General features: G+C 40.3%; 1 protein-coding gene across 1 annotated transcript in view; it reads left to right on the top strand.

Moving 5' to 3' along the window:
* Nucleotides 1–16,504, top strand: part of plekhh2 (pleckstrin homology domain containing, family H (with MyTH4 domain) member 2) — a 41,405-nt gene that overhangs the window by 16,838 nt on the left and 8,063 nt on the right. Inside the window, exons 2-19 of the mRNA XM_085369570.1 lie at nucleotides 5,540–5,602; nucleotides 5,688–5,837; nucleotides 6,080–6,163; nucleotides 6,292–6,373; nucleotides 6,534–6,719; nucleotides 8,255–9,180; nucleotides 10,209–10,284; nucleotides 10,380–10,474; nucleotides 10,660–10,819; nucleotides 12,852–12,988; nucleotides 13,332–13,445; nucleotides 13,628–13,714; nucleotides 13,825–13,983; nucleotides 14,090–14,170; nucleotides 14,288–14,467; nucleotides 14,736–14,844; nucleotides 15,665–15,777; nucleotides 15,900–16,079. Coding sequence (XP_085225696.1) covers nucleotides 5,540–5,602; nucleotides 5,688–5,837; nucleotides 6,080–6,163; nucleotides 6,292–6,373; nucleotides 6,534–6,719; nucleotides 8,255–9,180; nucleotides 10,209–10,284; nucleotides 10,380–10,474; nucleotides 10,660–10,819; nucleotides 12,852–12,988; nucleotides 13,332–13,445; nucleotides 13,628–13,714; nucleotides 13,825–13,983; nucleotides 14,090–14,170; nucleotides 14,288–14,467; nucleotides 14,736–14,844; nucleotides 15,665–15,777; nucleotides 15,900–16,079 — 2,982 coding nt within the window. The remainder of the gene's footprint in view (nucleotides 1–5,539; nucleotides 5,603–5,687; nucleotides 5,838–6,079; nucleotides 6,164–6,291; nucleotides 6,374–6,533; nucleotides 6,720–8,254; nucleotides 9,181–10,208; nucleotides 10,285–10,379; nucleotides 10,475–10,659; nucleotides 10,820–12,851; nucleotides 12,989–13,331; nucleotides 13,446–13,627; nucleotides 13,715–13,824; nucleotides 13,984–14,089; nucleotides 14,171–14,287; nucleotides 14,468–14,735; nucleotides 14,845–15,664; nucleotides 15,778–15,899; nucleotides 16,080–16,504) is intronic.

Below are 16,504 nucleotides of genomic sequence, written 5' to 3'. Positions count from 1 at the left end.
TTTGTCTCATATACTCTTTCAATTTCAACATTATTTAAATTCAATTTTACTTTAATATTACTTTTACTACCTCCAAATAACATAAATTTTGTTTTACTTTCATTCAATGATAGTTTATTAAATACAAACCATCTATTTAACTTCATGAGTTCTGTTTCCACTGTTTTCAGTAATTTCTTTATGTCTTTTCCAGAGCAAAATAAGTTTGTATCATCAGCAAACATCACATATTTTAAAGTATCACTGGCTGTACAAATATCATTTATATAAAGTGAAAATAACTTGGGTCCCAAAACAGATCCTTGCGGAACTCCACAAGTTACTTTTCTAAGTTTAGATTTCATGTTATTATTACTCACATATTGGAACCTATTATTCAAGTAACTATTTAACCAAAATTGTACAACACCTCTTAAACCATACCTTTCACACTTCCGTAAAAGTAAAGAATGATCTATCGTATCAAAGGCTTTACGTTAATCAATGAACACACCTATTCCAAACTGTTTTTCATCCACAGCCGTTGCAATATTTTCAATAAATTCCATCACAGCTAGAGATGTTGAGCGATTTCTTCTGAACCCATACTGATGATCATTCAATAAATCATATTTATCAATAAAAGAATCTAGTTTGTTTGCAAATAGTTTTTCAAGAATCTTTGAAAACTGAGGCAGTAAAGATACCGGTCTATAGTTTGACACAATCTGTTTATCACCAGTTTTATATAGTGGGATCACTTTGGCAATTTTCATTTTATCTGGAAAAATTCCAGTTTGAAATGATTTGTTACAAATATACAGTGGGGCAAAAAAGTATTTAGTCAGCCACCGATTGTGCAAGTTCCCCCACCTAAAATGATGACAGAGGTCAGTAATTTGCACCAGAGGTACACTTCAACTGTGAGAGACAGAATGTGAAAAAAAAATCCATGAATCCACATGGTAGGATTTGTAAAGAATTTATTCGTAAATCAGGGTGGAAAATAAGTATTTGGTCACCTCAAACAAGGAAAATCTCTGGCTCTCACAGACCTGTAACGTCTTCTGTAAGAAGCTTTTCTGTCCCCCACTCGTTACCTGTATGAATGGCACCTGTTTGAACTCATCATCTGTATAAAAGACACCTGTCCACAGCCTCAAACAGTCAGACTCCAAACTCCGCCATGGCCAAGACCAAAGAGCTTTCGAAGGACACCAGGAAAAGTATTGTAGACCTGCACCAGACTGGGAAGAGTGAATCTACAATAGGCAAGCAGCTTGGTGTGAAAAAATCAACTGTGGGAGCAATCATCAGAAAATGGAAGACATACAAGACCACTGATAATCTCCCTCGATCTGGGGCTCCACGCAAGATATCATCCCGTGGGGTCAAAATGATCATGAGAACGGTGAGCAAAGATCCCAGAACCACACGGGGGGACCTGGTGAATGACCTGCAGAGAGCTGGGACCAAAGTAACAAAGGTCACCATCAGTAACACACTACAACGGCAGGGAATCAAATCCCGCAGTGCCAGACGTGTTCCGCTGCTGAAGCCAGTGCATGTCCAGGCCCGTCTGAAGTTTGCCAGAGAGCACATGGATGATACAGCAGAGGATTGGGAGAATGTCATGTGGTCAGATGAAACCAAAGTAGAACTTTTTGGTATAAACTCAACTCGTCGTGTTTGGAGGAAGAAGAATACTGAGTTGCATCCCAAGAACACCATACCTACTGTGAAGCATGGGGGTGGAAACATCATGCTATGGGGCTGTTTTTCTGCCAAGGGGACAGGACAACTGATCCGTGTTAAGGACAGAATGAATGGGGCCATGTATCGTGAGATTTTGAGCCAAAACCTCCTTCCATCAGTGAGAACTTTGAAGATGAAACGAGGCTGGGTCTTCCAACATGACAATGATCCAAAACACACCGCCCGGGCAACAAAGGAGTGGCTCCGTAAGAAGCATTTGAAAGTCCTGGAGTGGCCTAGCCAGTCTCCAGACCTCAACCCCATAGAAAATCTGTGGCGGGAGTTGAAAGTCCGTGTTGCTCAGCGACAGCCCCAAAACATCACTGCTCTCGAGAAGATCTGCATGGAGGAATGGGCCAAAATACCAGCTACTGTGTGTGCAAACCTGGTAAAGACCTATAGTAAACGTTTGACCTCTGTTATTGCCAACAAAGGTTATGTTACAAAGTATTGAGTTGTATTTTTGTTATTGACCAAATACTTATTTTCCACCCTGATTTACGAATAAATTCTTTACAAATCCTACCATGTGGATTCATGGATTTTTTTTTTCACATTCTGTCTCTCACAGTTGAAGTGTACCTCTGGTGCAAATTACTGACCTCTGTCATCATTTTAGGTGGGGGAACTTGCACAATCGGTGGCTGACTAAATACTTTTTTGCCCCACTGTATGTTAACGGCTGAAGGACACTATGAAGAACTTCTTAAATTAGCGACATGTCAAGGTCGTCACAATCCGTGGATTTTTTACTCTTGAATTTACTCACCACTTCTACAATGTCACTCTCACAGACTCCACCAAGAAACATTGAGTCACATTTACAAGAAGTAGAATCTACTTCATCATTTCCTCCTGGTACAGAAATCTCTTTTGCCAAGTTGGGACCTACATTAACAAAGTAATCATTAAATTCATTAAGTATGCTCTCAGTATTCTCAATCACTACATTACCTCTTGTTACAATACGTGTTGGAGAACATGTATTATGTTGATTTTTTATTATCCTATTTAATACACTCCAGGTAGCCTTAATATTACTTTTATGTTTTTGAAGCAGCTGTTCATAATATCTTTTCTTTTCGTATCGCATAATAGATGTTAATTTATTTCGATATTTCTTATATTTGTCTTCATTTTCCTTTGTTCTATGTGTCAAAAAAATCCTGTATAACCTATTTTTCTTTTTACGGGCTCTTTCCAGACCTTGTGTAAACCATGGTTTTTTCTTTTTATAATTTTTAGAAAACTTTTTAATTGGACAATGGCTGTCATAGATTGACAAAAATATATCCAAAAACGCATTGTATGCATCATTAGTGTCTTCCACATAAACTTTTTGCCAGTCATAATTTTCTAAGTCTGTTTTAAAAGCCGCAATTTGTTCTGGTGTTTTTATTCTACCACTGTAATCCATTTGCTTTTCCTCTTGAAAATGAAGTTGATTGTTCATTTCAAACACTGAAAAGACAGGCAAGTGATCACTTACATCTGTGACTAACAGTCCACTATGTATCTTGCCGTTTATCTTATTGACAAAAATATTGTCGATCAAAGTGGCACTATCCATCGTTATTCTGCTCGGCTTTAGAATCAACGGATGGAATCCAAAACTAAGCATTGTATCAATAAATTCTGAAGTCTTATTATGGTCGTTTGCCTTCAATAGATCAATGTTAAAATCGCCACAAAAAAAAGTCACCTTCTCCTTGTGTTTTTCCAATATTACAGAAATTTCTTTAGTAAACTGATCTATACAGGATGCAGGTGTACGATAAATGCAGCTAACTAATATGTTTTTCGAGCTTTCAACCTGAATTTCAATGGTTAAACATTCCATCAAGTTATCAATCACAGCAGTCATATTGTTAACAACTTTACATTTAAGATGTGAAAAAACAAACATAGCAACACCTCCTCCTCTTCTATTCTTCCTATTTTGCCAAAACATTTCATAGCCCTCTAGTCCATCTTGCAATTCTTCGTCGTCATTCAACCATGTTTCTGAAATTGCTACCACTGCAAACTTATTTTGGAATTGATCAAGATACGCTTTGATTTTAGAAAAATTACTGTAAAGACTCCGACTGTTAAAGTGGATTAATGAAAAACCTTTTATCTTGGGATCCAACTCTTCCCCATTATAATATTCACATGTCATATCAACATTCTGATAGAGGTGGATATCTGGATCAATACTATTGTCCAACTCATAAAATTTATAATCATGAGATCCAAAATATTCCATTTTTTGCCTTTTTTTGTTCACACATTCACATGCATAGTTATTTTTCTCACACTTATCAGATATTGTTCATATCACAGTCAGCAACACAATTCTTTTCTACATTGAACTCTATTTCTTTTGTTTAAATCTCTCAAGATCTGCAATGTCTCTGACAACAATTACTTTAGCTTGTTCTGGTGTCCCATTAAGTCTTATGAATACCTTACAGTTCCTGGTCCAGGTATCTTGGATGTGCCTTTCCTTCTTCAATAGTCTTGCCTGTCGTGCAATTTCAGCATTTCTCTTGGTGAGATGCTCATTCACATATACGCCGGTTCCCTTTAACTTCTTTCCCATCTTTAACAGTTCAACTTTATATTTCCTGTTCACAAATCGTAGTATGATAGTTGGCATCTTGGTATGTTTTTGTGGAATAGTATGACATGCAGCTATGTTTTTGCTATCCAAAAGAATATCTTTGTCTTTGAAAAACTGAATAACTTGCTGCTCAAGCAAATCCTTTTCAGCTCTTGGTGCATCTTCCCCCTCCTTGTCACCTGCTGTACTCCGTGCATAGGTGTAGTGATTTGTCTTCAGTCCAGAAATAATCACATCTTCCATTCTTGTATACTGCTCCAAATCTTCAACTCTTTTTTCCAGCTCTTCAATCTTCTTGTCTTTTTCCTTAATCACAATCTTCAGTTGTCTTACTTCTTCAATTAAGTCCAGTAGTCCTGCTTGCTGTTTCACCACCTTACTCAATTCCTCTGACATGAAGTTAAGAGACTTCTTAACTTCTTCAATATCTTCTGTTAGCCTCTTAGTTGTCATGTTTCTTGATCACCAATTTAAATTCTTAGAAGACAAAATTAATTCCAGGCTCCAGGTAATCCAATAAGCCAGGTGTTACTTGTAGAGCACATGTGATGAAAGAAAGGGACCCTAAACTTCAAAGTTTGTGGAAATACTCACACAAAATGAAGCAAAACTTCTTTGTGAAGATACAAGTCTTAACCAATCTTTTGGATGTTAAGTTCTTTTCGTGATGTTTGTTGGATTGCTAAGAGTAACAAACACAGTTTTCCCAATCAGCAGCCATCTTGGTTTCAGCGTGCACTGAATGACACCTTATCTTCATCACGAGGAAGATAAATAAACTAGCATTGTAGGTTGCTTAACATCTCAGTAGTTTGTGTTAAAAATGGCTGCAAATGAATGTGAATCTATCTGAACATAGCATTCCTTCGAATAACAGAACCCAGCTGAATCGCATCTGCTCCTTTCTAGCGTGGCAGCGTTATCTTGAGTGGAGTTCTCGTTAGGCATGCAAGACTTTCTTTGTCTTTATTTGGTGCTGTTGTGTTTGGCTTCAGGCTCGAGTGGAGTGGATATTTCATCTCCATGCATTTGCAAACATTTGCAGTCTGGATCACTGAAAGGAAACTGATTACTAATTTTAGATCAGACGGGGTTACTGTATGTTTATGTGGTCCTTGTGTGAACATGTAACAAGACTAGTAAGATATTAGGATTTATTTATTTTTAAAGTCCAGTTAAAATAAACTTTTGCTTTTCCAGATTCAACAACTGGAGACGCAGGTGATCGATGCGGAGAAACGGGCGTTCACAGCTCAGCAGCAGGTGAGGACCAGAAACACAAGTTTGTTTGTCTTTCCTTTCGACGTGTCGGAATGCGATTATGTGAGTACATGTGTGATGATTCCAGGTGCAGTGGATGGAGGAGAAGCTCAAAGCAGCAGATGGTCAGTCTGGAGACTCAGAGGTGCGTCTGTTTCAGCGGTGCCAGGAGCTGCAGGCGTTAGTGCAGGAGAAGGAGGATGTAATCGCACAGCTGGAGCAGCAGCTGGAGGAGCAGGTAAGAAAAAGCACACGCATAAAGAATTTCAACAGATGCGATGCCAGTGGAGTAATTCATAATCCCCTTTTTTAAAATTTAATACCACGTTTATCTCTATGAACACCATCTTTAACCTCCTTACTGTTCACTTATGTTTCCCCGCCCTTGTTCTCTGTTTCGCTTCGTCTAAATCTGCCCTTCTTATTCCAAAATATATTCACCCAGAGAGACAGACGGCTCATTTTTACTTCTTTCAACAGAAACAGCTCCGCCTTCAAGATGCCAAGGCGGTGGAAGAGAAGGCAGCTAAGATCAAAGAGTGGGTGATGCTGAAGTTGTCAGAGGTAAATCTGTGTGTGCGTCAGCTGTAAAGGCTCCTAAAACACAGATAAGAAAGACACGGAAATCTGGAAGATAAGTTAAAGTATTTAATGTGGTTGCTGGTTTATCTGAGAACATGTTTGTGCTTCAGTTTGAGGTAGAGAATGCAGCATTAAGAGAAACCAACAAACAACAGGAGGCTCAGATTTTGGAGCTTCAAAAACAAATACAAGGTATAAGCTTTTGGAACTTTGTTGGAACATGTTAACATGCAAGTTATTTATGCAGGTTAAAACTCCTAAATGCCTGCTACTAGCAAATACAGATTTATCAATGCTAATACATTGTAAGCACACGCTGCAGTATGCGCATGACTGTTTGCTGCTTTTGCAGCCTTTGAGCAGAAGTGCAAGGGTGGAGCTGGAGCCCTGTGTAGGCCAGGTGAAGCCCAGCGTCTTAGCAGCCTGACGTTCGGCTGCTTTCAGGTGAGAGGGAAGAACCCGCAGGTCCTGACTGGACCAGCGCCGTCCCAGAAGACCCTGAGCACACAGGGGGAGACAGACGCCAGGGACAAAACGGGTAAGTCCCCACACAGTCACGCAGCTATGGATAATGAAAACAGCATCTGTGAGTGGTTAGATGGGACTCTGGGGCAGAGCTGGACACAGGATGGTAACTATCTGAGTGAGGTCATAGTCATGCTGTATTAAGGAAAGTATTTGCCACTGGAGTATTTTATGGGCTATTTGGAGACTTTTAATAATAATAATAATGTGTGATAGTTATATAACATAATAACATCACTGATAGTTAGAGTAAGAATGTGAAGAAACAATATAGTTAAACTGTGAGATACTAAGATTCTTCAGTCATAATTGTGCAGATCTATTTAATGTGGTGCTGGAATTGTATTAACATTGTTTGCCAAACTGGTTTTAGTGTGTTAGAAAGCCAACACTCACTAATTAGCTATAAACACACAGCATAGCAGAGGCTGATGAGAACAAGAATTGGTTCTCCTAGTGTTTGGTCATAAACCAAGTATTGTAGAGGAAGAGCTGAAAGCTTTAGTCAAAACAAAGCATTTACTAGATGGTGTTCCTGGGCACAAAGGTCCAGAAAAACACCCTGAAGAGGGGCTAAAAGTGGGTTGAAGAGCTGGAGTTAATGTACTGCTGCTCAGTGATCAGTGATGTGTGTCAGGTGGGTCAGAACGGAACCTGGAGGGAAGCCACAGGAAAGGCATTCACACATAGGGGAGGATTTACTAACTGGGGGGAGTTTGTGTGATGCCGCAATTGCAGATTTGCACGAATGGGGTTGGAAAGTTCTGCAGGTGATCTACAAAAAATGGTCTAACTTACAGACAAAGATACAGCCAGTACATTACAATAATAACCAGACTTCTAACAAGCTGCTGTGGTGCAGAGCATTAGTAAATCTGGCCCGTGAACACACTTATTATTGCAGACTTCATTAAATATGTATTTAGATTCACTTTCAGATCCCGCAAGTCAGCCATAATATAAAATGCGGTCAATAAAAATACTTTTTAAAGCGCCTTGCAGTGTTTTTGAGTTTTACATTGAAATGTCTGTCAAAATGTAGTTAATGAGACTCCAGAAGATCAGAAGTGTCTTAAGATTAATATCTGAGTCTTTCAATATATAATACTCACTTTAACTAATACACAGCATTACAGGGCAAACAGGAAAAGGATGAGTCAGGATCTGACAGTAAATGATTATTCCTGTGCTTTTGCACACTGCACTGGTCAGATGCAACACAGATGTCAGGTTTGCATGGTGAATGCTGCCTCCACCCGAGCTGTCAGATGTATTTCTGTTTGTAACGTTAGCACTAGCGTAGATTTGCAAATTCACCAGAAAATAAATGAGGGAGAGAAATTAGATCAGAGAGAGGGGGCAACTATCCCAGAGGAACAAATCCTTCAATTAACTTATTTAATTTGAATTATTTAACTTTCTTTCTTTTTTTTGAAATACATAGTTCACTTAAATTGTAATCTGTAATCTAGAAAGATCTCAAATGCTTCGTCTTTAGTGCTCCACCAGCTGTGAAATTATTACACATTTTTATGCTTTCTTTGGCAGATAAAAGTAGTAAGAAGACATCCTCATCAGTGACAGATGGTGAAGTCCATAAACCGAGCCAAACTGGACTGCTGTGTTCTCCGCTAGAGGATGACGGTGCACCTGAAAGCTCTGTTAGCAATGCATCTGGACCCGAGTCCCGCCGCGTATTGTCTGTGCTCTCCAGTGCTGCATCAGTGGAGGAAGAAGTATGTGAGAGCAGAAGCGGAGCGTGTGTTCTGGAGTTCAGCCGGCCCAGCAGTGAGACCTACCTGACAGCTTCAGACGACAGCAGCTCTCTGTTTGACGATGACATGCAGCGTACAGAGCGCCCCAGCTTTAGCCTGCTGGAGCCATCAGATGGAACACTAGCAGGGTGTAAGAATGACGAGGAGGAGGGACGCACGGTTAAGTTGGAGGATTGCACCTCTGAGGAGCTCAACAAACGATTCCAGTCACAGAGACTTGACTCCTCATCATCTTCCAGTGAACCTAACACTCCCAGCCCCATCCTCACACCAGCTCTCACCCCTAAACGGCCCAACCTGCCCCAGGATCCAAAAGACAACCCCGCCTCACCCAAACAGCCCCGTCTGAGGACTCCTACGGGGTTCGGGTTGATGAACGTGTCTCTGGCCAAGAAACACCTAAGCCAGCCGTCAATCAGCAGTGAGGCAGCACATGGCCAAACGCGTAATGCACTCAGCATGCTGCGCCCCCTCCAGCCTCAGGAAACTGATGTTGATGCACAGCAGGAGGTTGGAATGGAAACGGGCAAAGCCACAGTTCCCGAAATCCTTCCCGGCTCACAAGCAGCAACCACCGTGCCATCCGCACCAAATTCATCAGAACCTGGGACAGAGATGGGCTCAGAGAGGTCAGACTGTGATAGCACCACACCTGGCAGCAAACCTCCTACTCCACCTTTACACAGGCTCCCCTCCTGGGTAAGACTGCCCTTCATGTTAGGCACACCAAGTTGTGTTTTTTTTTTTAATTGCAAATTTGGCACTGGCAACAAATTCGAAAACAAATTCCCAATGTTCAGCTAAGTATGAATAAAGAAATCAAATATGTTTCTTACAGCAATCAATCCTTAATACATTGGAAAGCTGCTAATGTTTTAGGCAATTTGTTTATTTTTTTACAGAATTTGTTTTTCCTGGATAAAGGAAACAATATTTTGCACTACTGTGAAACACAAATAGTCCTTCATGAAGTCCTTCATGTGAAACATTACAATTTTAACCACATATTTTCTTCTAAGTGTTGGACTAAGTACAGGAACTTCTCCATGTTTGTAATTCTGTTGTTTACACTGCCATCTGCTGTAAATGTGAGTAAACAGAAAAGTTTCAAATAGATAAATTCAGTGATTAGAATTAGAAAGCTGTCTTAGCAATGGGGCGGATAACAGGGTTTAAACAGAAAATTAACTGAAGCCCAAAGTGAATAAATAGTAAAAAATATCCAGTCAAAATAAATAATAGTAAATTAATGGACATAAAATGAAACAAAAAGTTAAATTAGCATACTGAATTGGTAAAATTGTTAGCTAAATTGCTAGCTTTAACAGCTACAATGCTAAACAAAAAGCTATTAAGTATTAGCTAATGTACGGCTAACGGCTAAAGTACTAAGCTTAAAGTAGTAACAGTTGAAATTTTTATGTAAAAATAACTTAAAAGCACTGAAGTCGCTAAAGATTAAAAAAATGTATTAAATTTAAATGCAAATTAAAGTAATGGGCAGGTTGTTGAGCTACTTGCTACTTCTTGGCTAAACAGCTGAGAGTCAGTTTAAAGGTAAGATGAGCTCTTGCTCATATTATTAACCAGGAGTTGCCTTCATATACTGAAGGTAGATGATATACAAAAATAAATATAGTGTATGCAGTTACAGCTTTTAAATGTTATTATCTAATGGCAGGCTTGGTTTTAAAATTGACTAATGACATGGCACATTTTCTTTTCAGGAAAGTCGTATATATGCTGTTGCTAAATCAGGAATCAGACTGTCTGACACTTCATGCACAGACCTGTCTAACAAAGGTAAGAGAGTGGGTAAAAAACAGGTCTCCCTACTTAGTTGACAGCTTAGTCTGCTGTAGTGGTTTCTAATAAACAAACTGTACTTTCTGTCCTAGACCCATCCCTTCAGTCTTCCTATCCAGCCTTTGTAATGTACACATCACTCATCTATAAAAACATGACTACACCAGTTTACACTACTCTGAAGGGGGTAAGTATAAGAGTACAAGGCCATGTTTAATTCTAACACCTGTACATTCCCCCACTATCTATTTGATCACTTGTGAACTTGAAAAGAAAATGCTTTTTTGTTTATAGTTAACAGCAATTGTGTCACCAAAGTGGATTTTAATATCTAGTATATGGCTCTGAGTGTGTGCCATTTTCAAATTGCAGAAAGCTACTCTGCTGAGCAGCAGTCCCTTCTCAGATGAGTCATCAAGCTCTGAGGAGTCATCTAGTTCAGGAGACGAGGACGGCTCCCTGTGCAGCTCCCACACCTCCTCCAGCTCCAGAAAAGACAGCAGCCCAGGCAGCCCACGCTCTCTCAAGAGAGGTACAAACAACCACTGCATATAAAAGATGGACATAGCCTCTAGTTTTGCATTGTGACCTTACCCATTTTAAGTTTTTTATACCCCTGGTACTAGATAAGATACTAGAGATGGCACGATACCACTTTTTATGTCCGATACCGATATCATAAATTTGGATATCTGCCGATACCGATATAAATCCGATATAGTGTATTTTGTAATCAATAAAATGTTTTTTTTTAAAATATCTTGCTGCATTGTGTATAAGTTCATACTCAAGTTTAAAGAACAAAACAAAACTAAAGCTATTCTGTTATATCTGTATGCAAAAAATACACTGCACCCAAAATATTTCATAGATCAGCAACACTGATCAATCTAATAGACATAAACCTGCACCATCCTCCCTATTCTGGTATTTTAAAGAGAACTTAGAGGAAATATTAAACAACCCAGCTAATAGGGTTGCCAACTCCCAGCAAAAAAAATAGGGAACCACCCCCCACCCTCCGCCTCGTGATGCTTAATCGACGTAATCGACTGTAATTTAATGCAAGTGTAAAAAAAAGAAAATGCACAGAAATCAATAATTTTTCTACAGTAATTAAATAGATTCAATATCTTTATTCAACAGAATTGCAGACTGCACAGATGGTACCTTCCCAAAGGAAAAAGTACTATAGCTTACCAGGGTATATATTAGACAATAATGGACTTCTATACATACCAGCTGTCAGCTACGTGGAAAAAGATCCTGGTGTAGAAAGTAATATTAAATGCATTCTAACAACAGCTTATCAAGCTTAAACGTGCTGCTGTTGTTTATCCGCTGGTTTCCTCTTTCTGGCGCAAAGTGGGCGATAAACAAACAAGAGAGACGGACTCGCGACAGAAAAGCCGATCAGCTGATCATTGATCAGTTTCACAATTGAAGTAGCAACAGGAGAGGGAGGGAGAGAGAAGAAGAGGCAGTCGCTCCCAGCTTTCACTGGGAATGCTTTACAAACATTCAGAGATGATCTTACACACTTGCTTTACTTCCCTGGGATAGCTCTCTCAGAGATTAAATGCCGGTTTGGAAGCAGGTAGCGAGGCTCCAAAAGCTCAACCAGACTGCCAACAGGTCTCGCACGCCACAGCCACTCTATCATGAGACGCATACTCCTCCGACGTGCTACGGTTATGAGCTGGGTTACGCTATATCGCAAGTTTTGTGAGGTGCTTTTGTGAAATTGAATGGATCGGATTATATTTTTTATTTCTCTCCGATATCCAATCCAGTAATTTAGGTCAGTATTGGACCGATACGTAATTTTGGATCGGTCCAACTCTAAACCATACACTGTGTAAGAGCATCACACAGATCTATATTAGTACCATACTCTGTATCTCATTGTACAACTGTATAGTAACAATAAAGGCATTCTATTCTATTCTATTCTATTCTACTAATTAAAATACTTAAATTTCACTCACCAAATTAGACAGGCTATGAGTCCAACTGACCACTTAAGGTCAGCTGCCATTTTTTGAATTGTTAGTACACTTGTCAGGTTCAGTCGTTAAGAGAAACATAATAGTTTTTAAACCCAGATAATTATGTTATCCTGTTAAATTGGTACCATCTGTTATAACGTTACAGACAGGCAGGACTAATAACATTTGCTGCACACTAATGCTGCAGTTTTATTATTAGCCATAGCTCCTAGCTACTAACTCATTTATAACTAAATAGCTAATGTGGCTATCGTTGACACAGTCAGTGGTTCTGCATGTTTAATTTGACACAACCCTCCCGGAGAGCACTAGCTTGTGAACCACAGGCTAAATTTGTAGCTATTGGCTAACTGCTTATAGCTAAATAGTTTTTAGTATCAGTTAGTATTTGAGAATTGATTTTAAGACTGATATCTGTGGGGATGGACTCATTTTTGGAGCTAGTCTCATGTGGCTATCACAGGACCTGGAGATTTAAGAAGCTTTTTTGTTTAATTCTTCACCTCCAAAGACTGACTTTCTCTGTTTTTCATGTGTGAACTTACTGTCCTCAAGCTGTGTCCGTGGCGTCGATGACATCAGAGTGTGACTATGCCATCCCTCCTGATGCTTACTCCACTGACACGGAGTGCTCGGAACCTGAGCAGAAACTGCCCAAAACCTGCTGTTCACCCAGTGACAACGGCAAGAGTGTTAGTGACAGCTCAACACTTTGGTCCACTGTTGTTAGTTTCCATGCTTTAAACAATGCTGACTGGTTAAGTTACATCATTTGAAGCTAATTTTAATAAGCAAACTACAACTGAAGTCTTTGAGGTAACTCTAAGATTAGAAATTGATGCGACCGCATTACTGAAGTACCTCTACCTTCAAAAGCTATTTGAGTAGTGACTTTGTTTTTTCTGCTCACAGCATGATGACATCATGTTTTTGAACCTAAGGCTCATTAGCCAACATTTAGTTAATTTCTCAGGTCTGTTTCATTAGCGGTTCTCTTTGGTGCTGCATAAAACTGAACAGTGTCACAACCTTTAGGAGCCAATGGAGAAGTCAGGCTATTTGCTGAAAATGGTCAAAACCTGGAAGAAGACCTGGAAGAGACGCTGGTTTGTCCTCAAAGATGGAGAGCTGCTCTACTATAAGTCACCGGTATGTTGGTTTCAACAACAAAAGCTACTTTTGGCTTCTCCGCATGGAGAATGGAAACGGGCGGTCTTCCTGTCCCAATCACTTCATCTACTTTTTCTGGATTTGAAACGTTTTTGTTTTTTCCTTTGTTGAGACTCGTGGCCAACAGGTTAACAAGATTAGGATTTCTGATTCTTCCACAGAGCGATGTGATCAGGAAACCTCAGGGTCAGATCAAGGTCAGCGCCACCAGCAGCATCGCCCGTGGCGAGGGCAAGCAGATTCTCCAGGTATTCAGTCTTCGATGAACGGCCACAATCATCTAACATTTCTAGATCTTTTAAATCCTTTCCTTCACATTTTCACGTCCACCTGGGCTTTTATTTATCCTTGTGTGTAGATAGTAACAGGAAAGCGCGTTTACTACCTGAAGGCGGACTCTCCTAACCTGCTCGAGGAGTGGCTTCGGGTCCTGCAGAGCGTGCTGAGGCTGAAAGCCGCCAGTCCTCTCTTCACTCAGCCGGATATTCGCCCTGGCATGAAGGGACTACTCATCAAGGTCCCTGCATCAAAGTTTAATCATTTTCTAATAGCACAGAGAAAATGGAACAATATTTCACAAAATTCTGTGTTTTACGCTCCGATTTGTACTTCCTCTGCTGCAGGTGAAACACGGCTACTCTAAGCGGGTTTGGTGTGCTCTGATCGGCAAAACGTTGTACTACTTTCGCAGCCAAGAGGACAAGGTGTGCATCTGTAGAAATACATCTGTAGCCTTTGTCAGGAGCAGGTGATCAATTCAAAACTGACCTGAGCTGTTACTTGTGACTGAACGTGGAGCGCACGTCTGCTTTTGTTTCCAGTTCCCGCTGGGTCAGATTAAGCTGTGGGAGGCTCGGGTGGAGGAGGTGGACAGGTCAAGAGATTCAGATGACGACCTAAAGGCATGCGGGCGAGGCCTACAGCCGGCACCCTTCACCGTTGCCATCCACCCACAGGAGCAAGGACCCACTTACTTGCTTATTGAATCCTGCCATGAAAAGGTCAGCGCGGGACTGAAAGGTTGAACTTTTCTGTTCTGTAAGGCAGGCAGACCCGTGTATCTTCTGACCATGGCGTTTAAGCTCATGTGTACAGTCATTTTTCTGTACTGCAACAAATCTGCTCTGAGACTGAGAGCAGCTCCATGAGAGGGGCTTCCTGTATTTTACTTGAAGCTAAAAACCAATCCAGTCAATTTTAAACTACAAACTGATGATTATGCATAATTATGTTTCCTGTTGTGATTTTGTCTCTGGGATCATTGTGTAGGAGTCGTGGCTGTACCATCTGTCTGTGGCAGCAGGCACTACGGTGGGCAAAGTTGGCACTGAATTCGAACAACTGGTGGGAAAACTCTTCCAGCTGGATGGAGATCCAAGTGAGTACAAACGATTTTGTCTTGTGTTGTGTTTTATAGTTTTGTTTTACTTGATGCAGATTTTTTCATACTTTCTCTCATCCACAGATAATTTTATTGCGACTTAAAATGTCTTATGTCACAGTGTTTTACTGACCACAAACTGTGTCCTGCACACGTTTTACTGCATGTGAACATATTATTTTATTGGGCATCTATTTGGTCGTCAAAATGGTGCACGTACAGTTACCTCTAGGGACATTAAATAGCCCTGCAGTGTACACTGAGGGTACGTTTTATTTGTAGGGACAGAAATTAACTGTAGCTCGGGAATTTCTTAAGTAGAAGCAAAGATTGTTTTTCTTTCAACAGTGTTTTATTTTTCAAAGTCATTCAGTAACAGCTCGACAACTACAGCCTCACTTTGGAGTCTGCAGTTAGAGAGACTTATGTGAAATACAGTAGGATTTGTTGTCCTCTGCACAGAGTTGTAGTTGAATTTAAGCACAGTGAGCATTTTTTTTGTCAAGAGACTATAATTAGACAGAAAACAAAGCAAAAATTCTTAAAATATTTATTTTTGTGCTTAGTTTTTGCTCGTTTTTGTTTTTCTTATTAATGCAGGGACGTTATTTGTCAGGTCACGTTTACAGCAGTGCAGTAATAAAGCTCAATAATAAAAATGCATGCACCACTGTCTGTTATTGGAGGTCGTTTTGACAAATTTGACTCAGCTTAGTTCAGTTTTGGAAGTACACAACATTGTTTCTTTCATTTTTATTTTAGTTGCTATTCCTTCCGTCTTTTACTCTTATGACCCACTCTCCTACCTACCTTTCAGACTCTCAGATTTGGAGACATCCCATGTTGTGTTTCAGCAAAGAAGCCTTGTCATTTCCTCTCACCACCCTGCCCTCACAAGCTCTGCAGACAGAGGCAGTGAAACTCTTCAAGGTACCACAAACCTCCACATGTTCGAATAAAAAATGTAGTCACTGAATGTTTCTTCTATCAAATAACTAATTATATCAAAAATATTTTCTCTCTTTTAAACTCTCTCCATCACCGCCTCTCAGACTTGTCAGCTCTTCATTAACGTGGCCATCGATGCTCCGGCCATCGACTACCACGTCTCCCTGGCCCAGAGTGCCCTGCAGGTGTGCCTGGCCCACCCCGAGCTTCAGAATGAGTTTTTCTGCCAACTCATCAAGCAGACCCGCAAGAGGCAGCCACACGGCCATCCGGGACCCCTGCAGGTTTGCGTTCTCACCACACAGTGGCAGCAGCAGTATGCATTGTTAAGTGGAAAGGCTGGCAAAAAAGGCGTGGTATCATCAGGGTTCACTGACCTAACAAATATCAAAACTGCCTAGAAAGGAGATCTTTTAGTATCTATTACTATACGGGTCAATTTTAGAAAAGTGCCGACATAAGAGAGGCAAGAAGAGTCTTGCCTCTCTTATGTCGGCATGAAAACCTGTCACTCTGTGGTAATCTTCCATAGCCAGTAACCAGAAATACTGTCAGAGGGCAGAAAGAACAGAAGATTCCAGCGTGTGCTGATGTCTCATTCAGCTAAAAACCAAAACACTGTGTCACAGCACGATCATCCCTGTACATGAATGAACTCAGTGTAGCTGATTAACAGGAACCAGTATGGCCACTTGTTTTATGCTTTATA

This window comes from Diplotaxodon limnothrissa, linkage group LG13 (assembly GCF_057381915.1).
Source record: "Diplotaxodon limnothrissa isolate DT_005_m linkage group LG13, D_limnothrissa_male_GT1.1, whole genome shotgun sequence".
NCBI classification, from domain to species: domain Eukaryota; kingdom Metazoa; phylum Chordata; class Actinopteri; order Cichliformes; family Cichlidae; genus Diplotaxodon; species Diplotaxodon limnothrissa.
This window is presented reverse-complemented; position numbering and strand designations above follow the sequence as displayed.